This window comes from Marmota monax, unplaced genomic scaffold, assembly GCF_021218885.2.
Source record: "Marmota monax isolate L192 unplaced genomic scaffold, Marmota_monax_Labrador192_F-V1.1 WCK01_AAM20220418_F8-fsc00156, whole genome shotgun sequence".
Lineage (NCBI taxonomy): Eukaryota > Metazoa > Chordata > Mammalia > Rodentia > Sciuridae > Marmota > Marmota monax.
Window position 1 is genome coordinate 48,628 of NW_026694013.1, and position 13,993 is coordinate 62,620.

The window sequence follows — 13,993 nt, forward strand, 5'->3', positions numbered from 1 at the left end:
TTAGTGCTGAATAATATTCCATTGTGTATCAATGCCATATATTTTTTTTATCCATTCATCTATTGAAGGACATCTAGGTTGGTTCCATAGTCTAGCTATTGTGAATTGTGCTGCTATAAACATTGATGTGGCTGTGTCCCTATAGTATGCTGTTTTTAGGTCTTTGGGGTATAGTCCGAGAAGGGGAATAGCTGGGTCAAATGGTTGTTCCATTCCCAGCTTTCCAAGGAAACTGCAGTATGAAGATTCTTCAGAAAACTTGGAATGGAACCATCACTTGACACAGCTATCCCACTCCTAGGTCTATAGCCGAAGGACTAAAAATCATCATACTCCAGTGACATGGCCACATCAATATTACAGCAGTTTAATTCACAATAGCCAAGCTATGGAACCAACTTAGTTTTTCTTCAACAGATGAATGGATAAAGAAAATGTGGGATATATACACATGTAATATTACTTGGCCATAAAGAAGAATGAAATTATGGCATTTGCTGGTAAATGGATAGAAGTAGAGAACATCATGATAAGTGAAAAAAGCCAATATCAAAAAACCAAAGGCCAAATGTTCTCTCTGATATGTGAATACTAACCCATAACAAGGAAGGGCAGGGAAGGGAAGAATAGAAGCCCTTTGGATTGGACAAAGGGGAATGAAGGGAAAGGAAGGGGAGGGCAATAAGAAGGAAAGAAGAATTAATCAGACATAACTTTCATATCCTTATATTTGGATTCATGACTGGGGTAACTCTGCATCATGTACAACCACCAGAACAGGATCTTAATTAGAATAAATTATACTTTATGTATGTATAAATGTCAAAATACATTCTACTGTCAAGTACATCTAAAAAGAATAAAAATATTATATGGAGGGGAATAGTAATTAACACGTTTTAAAATAAAGATATGATGTAAGTATCAAAATGAAGAGGGCATTTTTGGTAATGGGGGAATAAAGAGGTTAGTGAGAATAAGTACAAAACTGGGCAAAGGTGTTGAAGCAATCTTTTCACAGTTCTGAAATTGACCAAAGACAACATCAAATTCAGATGAATTTCTTCTTGAAAAAATTGTAGGGATTTGATAAAAACAGTAGGACTCTTCAGTCTTCTAGTCAATGGCTCCTTTATTTACTTCCACAGATTGGTCATTGAGAAATACAGTTTGACCAGCGTGGAACTGTGTGGAAATCCAGGTTTTCTTCCAAAAGGGGCAGATTCCTCTCCAGAGGTACAACCAAAGAGCCCTGGCCAGATGCCGGTGACTCTTTCTGGGCTTCACAGCCTCCAGAACTGTGAGATGATAGATTTCTGTTCTTTATAAACCACTCAGTCCCTGCACAAAATGAACTATGCAGTAGCAAACCAGGTAGCTATTTAGCAGGGAGACCCTGTAAATTAGATAGTGATAGGTTGGCTGAAATAAGTTCTTCGCACATTCTGAAAGACTGGAAAAACACCTACCTGAGTAGGGAAGACCTGAGAGAGCCTAGCAAAACGGAGAAGTCAGAGGAGAAGGGATAAATGAGTGCAAATTTAAAGTACCCTGCAACGCCCCCCCACCCCCCACCTCCCCAATCTATGTGCAGAGGATAGAAGCCTAATGGGCTTAAAATGTTGGAGAACAAATTTTGCCAAAATCATTAGTGGATAACAAAGGTGCTTTGGCAATGAAGGGAGAACTCCTCAGAGCCCAAAGTAAAAAAATTAGAATTAGTATAAAAAGCTAAGCAGAGATGTCAGTGGCCACACACTGAAAAGGAGACTGATACACAGTTCAATGCACGTAAGTTACTAAAATTGAAAAAACAAAACAAAAACTAGTATCTCTCTCTCTCTCTCTCTCTCTCTCTCTCTCTCTCTCTAATATTGTAAATATATTGTATGCATACTCAACATGTATTATATAATACATATATTGTATGTATTGTGTATATAGTATATATAAATATGTTATTATATATAATTCTATATTATATGTATTATATATTACATATAATTTTATTTATATATGTGTGTTATTATATAGCTCTGTCTGTGTGTATATGTATGTATATATATACCCACAATTTCCAGTTTTCAACCAAAAATTTATTAGACATGAAATAAATAGGAAATTATGACCCATACTCAGGAAAAAAGCAGCAAATTACAACTGAATCAGTGTTCCCAGACATTGGATTTAACAGACTTCAAAACACTTATTCTAAGTATGTTCAAAGAATTAAAGAAGGACTAAAGAAAAATATAATGACTATGACTCAATAAATAGGTCATCTTAGGGAAGAAACAGAAAGCTATAAAATGAACCAAATATTCTAGAGTTGGAAAAGTCAATAACAAAAATGAAAAATTCCCTAGAGGTGCTCAACAGCAAATCTGAAGAAGAATCAGTGTATGTGAAAACTGAGTGATATAAATGATCTAGTATGAAGAATAGGGAGGAAAAAATGACTGAAGGAAAACGAATAGTTTCAAAGTAATATAGGACATTACCAATTAGACTAATATATATATATAACAGGAATCATAGAAAAAAGAGGTGAAAGAGTGAGGGAAAAGAACAAATTCTTGAGGAAACAAAAACCAAAAGTTTCACACATTTTATTACTTTAAAAAAGCTTCCCCACTGTTAATCTTCACAATCAAAATCTCATCAAACCTGAATAGGATATACACAAAGAGACACCCACCTAGACACATCACAATCATACTGTGGAAAGCCAAAGACAAAAAAAAAATTATTAAAGCAGCAATTAAGCAAGTAAAACAAGGTGAAATAAAAATAAACAGAAACTAGCAACTCATCCCATGTAGGAGACCAATAATATAATTAATGTCCTACACCTAATCAGAAACAATAGAGATCAGAAGACATTCAAAATACTAAAAGAAGGTCTGGGGATATAGCTCAGTTGGTAGAGTGCTTGCCTCTCATGCACAAAGCCCCAACACCACAAACACCCCCCCCCCCCAATACTAAAAGAAAACACAGCCCACCAAGAATTCTACACTCAGTGAAATTATTCATCAAATTAAAAAAAACTGAGATAATCCATTTTAAGCAGATATGCTCTACATGAATACCATGGTTTGAATATCCCTTCTGAAACTCATGTTGAAACTTAATTCCCCAATTCATATGTTGATGGTACGTGGATGTGTGGTCTTTTAGAGGCAACTGAAATTAGATTCGATCATCAGAGTGTGATCCTAATGATAGGTTTTGGTGGCTTTGTAAAAAGAGGAAGAGAAACCTGAGCTGACATGTGTTTGCTCTGTCTCACCATGTGTTACCCTCTGCCATGTTATGATGCAACAAGAAGGCCTTCACCAGATCCCAGAGACTGGTGCAATGATCTTGAACTTCTCAGCCTCTAGAACCATGAGCCAAATAACCCCCTTTAAAAAAAAATAAATTGTCTAGTCTGAGGTATCCAGTTATAGCAACAGAACACAGACTAAGACAACAAATACTCAACTAAGTTGTTCAGGCTGAAAGGAAATGATACCGAATAGTGACTCCAGTTTATGAGATGAAATGGAGAGAATAGGAAGTGGGAAATATGTGAGTAAATATAAAAGACTATTCACAAATACATTTCTTTTTTCTTAATTTGTTTAAAGTTCATGAAATTCTATTTGTAACACTCTACTATTTGGATTATTATACATAATATAATATGTAAGTGCAGTTTACTGTTACATGTTATATGTAATATGCTTTGAAAAAATTACATAATTCCTCTATCCCCCAATTTATCCTCCAATCCAAAAGTTCTAAAACTATGGCCTGTGGGATAAATCTGACTTTTTGCCTGGTTTTGTAAATAAAGGTTTATTGTAACCATCAGGCCCACTCATTTCCATATTGTCTAGAGATGCTTTCATAAGACAATGGTAGACCTGAGTAGTTGTGGAAGAGACTGTATGGACCCAAAGCCTAAGACACTTAACATGGGGTTTTTCAGAGAAAAAGATTATTGACTCTAACTCTAATCTCCCAATCATCCTCCATTATTCTTTGAAAATGTTGTCATCACAACTGCAATATTTTTTTTTAGCTCAAACCCTGATACAGTCCTGGATGATTTCAGTTGTATCTTGATGACTTACCCATACCTGACTTCTTAGTTGTCCCATCATAATCTCCATAATGGTCTCCATCCCATTTCAGCCACCTATTCTTATAATCACATCTTGGATTATGTCACCACACATAACTGCTCTCTCTTCCTACAAAATCACGCATTCGAACCTACAAACATTTCCTCCCACTCTACCTCCAATTTGTGCAACTAGAGTTATCTCCACTGTTCTCTGACCTCCTGGGATCTTTTAATAAGTTGATCTCTCTACTGTCTCCCAATCATCAACTATATTTTTTCTTTGCTCTCCTCACTATCCAGCTAAGATTCATAGTTCATCACTTCAGTGATATTCTTGTTAATATCCCAGATCTCATGCCTCTTTTTGTTAGTAATCTAAAAAGGCTGACCAAAATATGCAATTTTTTTTTGTGTGTGTGTGTGTGTGCTGGGGATTGAACTCAGGACCTCACACACACACTGGGTAAGTACTGTGTCCAGTGTACAATTAGCTACACCCCAGCCCCCATCTATGCACCTTTTTTTTGTTCTTGTTGTTACTGGGGATTAAGCCCCAGGACGCTGAACCATTGAACCACATCCCTGGCCCTTTTTGTATTTCATTTTAAGACAGGGTCTCACTAAGTTGCTGAGGCTGGCTTTGAACTCTTGATCCTTGGCCTTCCAAGTTGCTGGGATTATAGACCAGAGCCCCTTTGCCTGGCCAACTATGTACTTTTAAATGCCCAGTTCCAAGAAGCCAGGTACTGCTGGAGAAAGTCACAGTGCAAATTGTTCCACTGAAGTTTCAATACCATACTCCAATTGTTTTTTCACTGTTGTGACTAAAAGATCCGACCAGAACAATTGCAGAGGAGGAAAAGATTATTTGAGGGCTCACAGTTTCAGAGGTCTTAGTCCATAGAAGGCTGGGTCCATTCCTTGGGGCTTGAGGTGAGGCAGAACATCATGGCAGAGGAGTGTGGCAGAGGGAAGCAGCTCACACAATAATCAGAAATCAGTGGGGGGGGGGGAGGAGGACTCCCCTTGCCAGATACAAAATATATACCCCATAGCCACACCCTCAATGAACCACTTCCTCCAGCCATACCCCACGTGCCTCCAGTCACCTCTCAATTAATTACTCAGGGATTAATTCACTGATTAGGCTAAGGCTATAACCCAATCATTTCTCCTCCAAACCTTCATGCATTGTCTCACACATGAACTTTTGGGGGACACCTCACAACCACACCACAACACCAATGAATTGTTCAATATTGACTGAAAAATGCAAATATAGTTACCAAGTGAACTCATTTTCCCTCTATTCATATTAACTATCTCAAACTCTCTCCAATTTCTTTTTGTGAAATCCCTTCCTCTCTCTAACTGAAGATTCTTGTTTCCTATATTAGAGAAAATAAGACAACACCTCCCTCGTCATTTGCACAATTCTTATTTTCCTTTCCTTCGTTATAATTTTTAAAGACTAGTTTTTTTTTCTGTTTCAGAATAGTCCTACTACCTATGCTGTAGGTCTCATTGCCTCCCTCTTCTCAGACACCTCAGGTTTTTTACTTTATCTTCTCTATGGTGTAAACTTCTTTTCAATTGGATCCTGCCCACTGGCTTTGACATAGTATCAAGTGTCTTGCATTAATTCAAACCATCACATCACAGCACTAACAAGGTCCCTTATTTGAACATGCATACTCCTTCTATCACTGCTGACCAGTTTCTTAAAAGTCATGTCAATATTTGCTTTCCATATTTTCTTGTCTCTTACTCACTTCTCTTCTCCCTCCAGTCTGAATTCTTTCTGTTCCATAATGCCACCCATCACAGTTCCTATTAGGTGATTAATACCTTTCATGATCCTAAATACAGTCTAATGTCTATTTATCTTCTCAGAAACACTAGAGACGATAGCTACTGCTTTTGTGCAATTACCTTCCTAGGTTTCTGAGACCCGATTCTCTGATTTTATTCCTTCTTCCTAGTTATTCTTCTCCAGCATTTGAAGACTCACCTTTTTCCACTTATTACCATGGACTGTTGAAATCCCACATTGCTTTTTTTACTTGAGTTTTCTCTTCCCAGATGATTTCTTTCTCTGTCAGAACATTAGTTAACATTCATACTCAGATGACTCACCACTTGTGCCTTCAACCTAAGCCTCTCTGCCAGATCACAAGATGTATATCCAGCTGCTTACCTGCCATCACCTGTACCTCAACTTCACACCTAGTTCAACATGTACAAATTTAAACTCAAAATTAATCTTGACACAATCTGAGTATATATATATATATATATATATATATATATATATATATATAAGCATTCCCTAATGCAATGACCAATTCGCTCATTGTGAATCCTTGCCTCTTCTTTTTATTTCTCATTCCATATATGCAATTCACCACCAAATCCTGTAGGGTGAATCTTCTAAACATATTCTTAGTAAGGATATTCCTCTCCATCTATCTCATTGCCACTGTACTCAATGTTAGCAGCATTCTTCCTGGAGATTTCTGCTATTGTTTTTTCATTTGGTCCTAAATACACTCTTTTGTGTATTTGACTACAAATACACATTATCAAACTGCAAGGAAAAAAAGAAATTAAATAAAACAATAGCCTTTCAATTAGTTCCCACTTTTCTTGGAATAAAGACAAATATCCTCACCTGGACCAATCAGGCTCTCCAGTTTCATGTTCAGTTGCCTCCCCCACCATTCCCTTTGCTCCAGCCATAATTTTTTAAAAAATCCCCCACAGCTGACATAACCCCTTACTACCACAGTCTTTGCACAGACTATTCTGTTTACTACCATAAAGTTCTGTGTTCTCCACCTTCACCTGGTTAGCCATTTTCTCCAGGAAATCTTCCTGATCTCCTGTTATACCCTCTCATACACCGCCTGCATCCTCACTATGAGAATACTCCTCACTGTTGCAACTTGACATTTGTTCACTTATTTGATTGATGTCTTTCTTTTCCTATTGGACTTTGTGATTCTTAAAGACAGGGTCATCCTAGTTCTTTTGCTAATGCTACTGCTTCCAATAACAGCATTAACAATCCCTAAAATATTTCATCATAATTATGTAAATTAGAGTCGCTTTTTATTCTTATAATTCACCTAATTACTACACATTTTCAAATATTTCTGTGTTAGATTTTTGCAACTGTGACCAAAATACTGACAGGAACAACTTTGAGGGGGAAAGATTTATGTGGGCTCATAGTTTCAGGGGATTTAACCAAGGTCGGCCAGTTCTGAGGCGGAAATATTATGGTAGAAGAAGGCGGCTCAACTCATGGCATCCTGGAAGGGGAGAGAGAAGGAGAGAGAGAGAGAGAGAGAGAGAGAGAGAGAGAGAGAGAGAGAGAGAGAGAGAGAAAAGAAGAAGAAGAAGAAGAAGAAGAAGGAGGAGGAGGAGGAGGAGGAGGAGGAGGAGGAGGAGGAGGATGAGGAGGAGGAGGAGGAGGAGACAATGACGAAGATGACTATGACCAGAGGACTACGCAGCAGAGAGGAGGAGGGAGGAAGGGGGGAGGGGAAAGGGGAAGGTGCTGGGTGAAGAAAAATCCTTTAAGAGTTCACCCCCAGTAACCTATTTCCTCTAACTAGATCCAACCACCTAGTAGTCCATCCAGCTATCAATTGCTTAATCCATCAACTGGATTAATCCACTGGTGAGGTCAGAGTCCTGGTGATCCATCATTGCCTAAAAGCCCCATGTCTGGATTTTGCTGCATTGGGAACCATGATTTCAACACATAAACTTCTGTGGACATTCCACATCCAAACCACAAAAGCATCAAAATCTTACATTCTGTAGTACTCTAGGATCCAATAGCATTCAAATTCAGGAAATGGCGATTACAACTATCCAAGACTTAACTCAGAGTACTGTGTCTCTTGGAATAACTCAAAACTTCTAACCTAGGAAGAAACCCTGTCAAATGAAAATGAAAAAAAAAAAAAAAAAACAAAGGCCACACTGTTTATTTCCATACCCATTTGTAGTCTCAGCCAACTGAGGCACACATAGGGAAAAAATATTGTGAAAAGAGAAGGGAAGCCCTTCCCAGCTAACCCTTCAGGGGACATGAGAACTGGATGTAGGTGCACACAGCTTTGTGAGCAGACAAGGAAGGATGACTCAGATGAGGGGAGGAAGGAAACAGGAAGAGGTAATTAATCCAATCACCTCTGGTGCCTCAACATTTTCATATCTAGATTCTTCTACACCACTTCAATTTGCATTTGTTTATGCACTTCAAAAGAGTTTGCACTTCATGAGCACTCTGCTTTCCCAAATAGCTTATAGACATGCATAGCTCAGAGGAGATTAGGAAGAAAATGGTACAAGTGAGAGGAGGAGAGGAAAGAGAACATAAAAGAATAAAGGGGGAGGATGATGGCAAATGGGTGGCGACTACCGCCTGTGTTAGGTGCCTTTTTAAGGATAGCTCCATATGAAGCTTGTCACTCTATGGTGAAAGTTTTTTTTTTTCCCCTTATAGTTTGATTTTTTTTCTATTTTTAATTTTTGGTACCCAAATACACCATATCAGAATCATTTCTGCAACACTGAGGCCACTGCTTTTCATTTAATCCAGTGGATCAACAGCAAAGTTACAGTAAGATTGGAAATTTTCCAATCACAGAGTATGTAGATACAGCTCTGACTCTCCAATGACTTGCAATCTTTGGTAGCTCTAAGTTTAACTCTCTGGGTTGCCCTTTATATTTAAAAATATGCTTTCCTTAAAGGCAATACCTCCTTCCTTTCTGGATACTACCTTTTCCTCATTGCTGTCTTCACTTAGGTTATCCCATATCCTATTTTATATAGAGTACACCTATCCTTGTTACTATTTCTCAAAGGAGTACAGATCAGGAACTCAAATATGCAATAGTATAGTCTACTGGGATAGGCAAAAGATGCACAGTCCAAGTCCGAAGCCAAGGTCAATGTGTACTCTTGCTAATGTGTGATGAATGTCCTATTGGAATCCAAGTAGACCAGTATAAAATGAGAAGGAGAAGGCTCCATTCTAATTAGAATTAAGAAAAAAATTTCACTCAGAATTATTATTTCTCTTAATAAAATCTACCATTTACCAAACTCTCACTTCTAGGCAGCAACTGTGATAAAATCTTTTCATAGATTATTTTACTTAATCTTAAAACAATGGTATCCATGAATGAGGAACTATAATTGCCTGTACTTGTGATGTAAGAAAACAAAAAACTGAGAGACATGAAATAACTTGGCAATGATGATCTGAATAGTAAGTGACACAGCCAATGTTCAAATATAGTCTCCTGACTTCAATGTGTGTGTAGATAAATGTTGATCTGTACAGGACTTCTGTTTTTCTCTATTTCAACCCCACTCAACCACCCACCTGGGTCCTAAGTAAACTGAGGTTTTGCTTTGTTTTTTTTTTTTCTCTCAGAAAACAGCAAGAGAACAGGGCATTGTAAGGCAGTAGTTAGTGGAAGCCTGGCCTACAGGTGATCTCTTTCAATATCATGGTCTTGGAGCAGCTAAGAGACAAGGGACAGAGAGGAGATGATAGAGCCTTAACAGTTACTTGTCCTGGCTGGAAAGCCCCATGCCTCCTTCAGCATGGTCTTCATGAGTTAATTTTATAGATATTTTTTCTTATATTACCAGGTTATTTTATTCCCGAGTTTAAAGCCTTACATTTCCAGGACATTTTCCATTTGTTGGCTTTTATTTTCATTCTTTTCCATTAGTAGAAATGGAAATCATTTATTTTAGGACTAGGTAATTTAGGGCAGGTGTTATCATAATTTTCCAAATAGGCTCAGAAAATCTACATGACAGACCCTCAGTCAAATTCATTTCTAGCCAGAAAGGAGGTAGAACTTAAACCTAGGATTTCCATTTCCAAATGCAGACCCCTGAAGCATGTATGATGTGAATGAATGCTTTAGGTCCAGTAGCATCCTTAGGCCCTATGCCTGCCCGATAGTAAATATATCGAAAGTCATTTTTACAAATTCTCTTCTAAACTGAGTCTACTTTCTTTGTCTTCCATCCCAGTGACTGGCCCCACCGTGTGGGTATGCATGCTACTCATGTTGCCTTTGTCTTTTATCCACTCTATGACCTAGTCATATCTGTTCTATGCCCAATACATAAAATGTGTAATTTTATTTATATCTACCAACCACCACTATCTGAGACTAGGACGGTCTCCTAACTTGTTCCCATTTTTTCACTTTTGTCCCCTTTTATATCATTCTCATACCGAAGCTAGCATCATCTTTTGATAATACAAATACAATCAACCCATAAATTCATACCACCCTTTCATTAATACTTCAATGTACTTCCATGAACAAAACCTTGAACATGGCTAACAAAGTCCAACATGATCTGGTATTTACATTATCTTCAGCCTCATCCATTAATCTCTGCACTGTAGTCTCTCTGGCATTGTACCATGTCCTCCAACAATACTAAGCCCTTCACACAGTTGTTTCCTTTCTCAGGATCACTCATAACTCTTGCCCTTCTTAAACTGTTAATGCCTACTCCTTCTTCAGACTTCAGCTCAGGGGCAAATTCCCTGGCCTCTATCACAGACTCTTCCAAAGAACTGTTGCAGCTCTTATTATTAACACATCGCTGTTGCAATTTTACCTTCATTTATGGAATTATTTGATCCATTTCTGTCTTCCTTGCCAGCCAGTACCTCTTTCTGCTCAACGTTTGCACACTCAGCACTATGCCTAGCATGTGGTCGGGTACACAATGCCTGTTTGTTGAATGAACGCGAGCTGAATATAAGCATAAGCTTCCTTCCCTCTACCAGTTACACTTACCAGGTGCCTGAATGAGAAGGTTATAGGTTTTAGTCCAAATGCCTTCTGGAAAGAGAGTAAAGCTACACTCATACTTTCCACTGAGTGAGGAAGATACATTTCTTAAGAGCAGAGTCCATATCGTTATGTTCTCCGGAATTTGTCTGAAATCCACTACTGACTTGCAGGAATGCTTGTGGGGATAGTGGATGCCATATTGGGGATGATGAAGGGCAATGAGGTCCATCTGATCGCTGACCTTTGACCACTGTGTCTGTACCAACAAGCCTTTCAGCTGTATTTGGCAAGTCATGTTGACATCAGAGCCAGGAACAGCATAAACATCTTCTCCTGCATTAAGTCCCTTTTCCCATACTCCTGAAAAGAAGACATGGGCCATCAGTTTGCATGATTCACATGGAGTGACTCTTAATTAAAACCCCAGCAACTTCAGTAAGGTTGGGCAATAATTCAGGAATTTTCTCCCTGGCTAACTGTGTGTGTTAGTTTTTCATCAATGTGATCAAAATTCTGGACAAGAGTAACCTAGAGGAGTTAAAGTTTATTTTGGCTCATGGTTTCAGAGCATCTGTCCATGGTCAACTGACTCCATTGCTTTGGGCTCTAGGCGAAGCCAAAGTCGTGGCAGAAGCACATGAAGGAAAGCTCATGGCAGCCAGAAAGCAGAGAGGGAGAGAGAAGCTAGGGTCAAAATATAATTCCCAAGGGCACTCCCCCAGAGACCCACCCCGTCAAGCCATGCCATGTCAATACTCAGTAACAACATTCAAATTATTAATTCATCAAATGGGTGAATCCACTGATTATCTTACAGCTCTCATAATCTAATCATTTCACCTCTGAACATTTCTGCATCGCCAGCTTTTTAGGGGACATCTCATATCTAAACCATAATACTGTCTTAGAGACAGAAAACAGCTAGAGAGAGAGAAGCATAGAACTCAATGCGAATTAAGAGTCATTTACTTAAGAAACCATTGATTTATGACTATTTCTTTGTTAGTTTGTCCCAAAACGAATTTAAGTCCTCTGATGACTTGTCGATAAAATTAAGCCTATCTAAAAACTAAAGTGCATCAGCAAATTTAGTGTACAAGTATTCTTACATTTATTAAAATTGACCTTTTGTGGTTATAGACACATATAACACAGAGGTGAAGCTCCACAAAACTGCAAAAATAACTAATATATGTATAGCATTTAAAAATATGAATCTACAACAGACATTTACGGACTAAATCTGTTTAATGCTTTCACATTATAAGGGTGATATGATTAACCCCTTTTTTAAGGAGGAAATGGAAGCACTGAGAGATTAAGTGGTTTTCTCAAAGCCACACACACTAGAAAAAGAACATGAATTCGGTTGGTCTTCTTATAACCTTCATAACCCCCAAACTGCTTCCCAAATTCAATCTGACTGGGTAGGCTAAGAAATTTGATTTTCCATATATGAGGATGGAAAAGACCTTCATCTTCATGTAGTTAGGTCTCCTGAAGAGAGATGGGGAGGAGACACCTCAGACTCCACACAGCATAATGTCTAATCAATTCCCTGAAATGCTAGTCATGAAAGAAGATTTTCTCTCCCATCAGTAAACTGACCAAATGGTACAGGGTACTTAAAATTGATTAATATTGGGTCTTTGATTTGACTTGTCTTCAGAAACGTTTGCCTCAGTTTTAAAATTAGCTTGGTATATTGTCACAGAAATAATATATTATTATGACAAGTCCCACTGAAGCTCACAAAGGAAATGATAAAACGATGACAAGCAGCTGAGAAGAAACAAGACTCTCAAAGATAATTGACAAACAGGAATTATTACACTTTTGTGGATACAAAAATTTGGGTAGACAGAGATTAGTACTGTTCAATGTAACTCCTTATGAATAGCATTTAATAGGAGTATGCATCCATCCAATCTGCAGCATTATATTCCAAAGCATCCTTTGATTTAGAAACTCTTAAAATATTCATAGCTATACCTAAAAAGCACAGTTAATTTGTAAGACACTCAGAGTAACTATAATACCCTCACATTGTGGAATGCAAAACCAATCTTCCTTTCCTCCACTTTTGAATTGGCTTGTTTGTTTCTGGCTGTCACTGTCCTAAGGACTCTGCTTTGTTTCCCAGGGCCATATCTATATGACTCAGTAAAATTCAACATGTGTCCATGTCCAACTCCAAAGACCTTAGTCTTATACCTAAAAGAAAAGAGGTACTTGAGAGATTAAAAAGTAATTGAGCTAAGGTCTCTGAGCATGGATCAGTTCGTGACTTGTCTCTTTTCTTCTTTTTTAGCTTTCTGGCATTGTTCTATCACTTAGAGAGCATTTCGTTTCCAAGAAGCACAATTTCCCAATTACTCCAGCAATCCTCTTAAGAGGGAAATGGGAGAAATTGAGCCACAGCAGTGGCACCACAAACCACCCGTTCCCTTCATGTTTTCAGTGTTCATGAGGAATCCTTTCTAGACTCTGCATCTCCCTGATAACTGCCACTTAAATACATAACTGAAAACTTCAGTAACGATTTGCCCTTTGATGATCAATTTCAGCAACAGTCACAAGGCATTTTAAATGAACAGAAGCCCCTAAAGCAGCCGATCTGACAAGAAAGGACAAGCAGAAGTCTTACCCCTGACAAACTGTATCTGGATGATGGAGTAGACAGCACAGTATGTCCATTTCTTCTCCATTGTCTCCTGAAGAGCTTACACCAGCATTTCCTTAACGATCACAGAATCAATTGATGTCTTTAACTAAGCACACTCCAGCCACCCTGTTCGTGCTCATAAACCCCAAATCTACCACAGGCCTGAGTCTGTTTATCACTTGGCAAAACTCCAGGAAATGAAACGTAGACAGGAAAGTAGTGTGGTTCAGGGCCAGGTTTAACCTTCAACAGAACAATGCTGAAATTGTTCTCTGAAATCACCTTCTTCAGAAGACTTTTCATATCCAAAGATTGTCTCCTTTAGGATCCCTGTCAGTCAAGCTGCTTCTAAAATCCAAA

At 38.2% G+C, this 13,993-nt stretch overlaps 1 protein-coding gene across 1 annotated transcript in view; it reads right to left on the bottom strand.

Annotated features, from left to right (window-relative positions):
• Positions 1–13,772, bottom strand: part of LOC124106435 (T-cell surface protein tactile) — a 34,232-nt gene extending 20,460 nt beyond the window's left edge. The window contains exons 1-2 of the mRNA XM_046464049.2: positions 13,616–13,772; positions 10,972–11,328 (exon numbers count right to left, since the gene is read on the bottom strand). Coding sequence (XP_046320005.2) covers positions 10,972–11,328; positions 13,616–13,676 — 418 coding nt within the window. The 5' untranslated portion in view covers positions 13,677–13,772. The remainder of the gene's footprint in view (positions 1–10,971; positions 11,329–13,615) is intronic.
• Between the last annotated feature and the right edge of the window lie 221 nt (positions 13,773–13,993).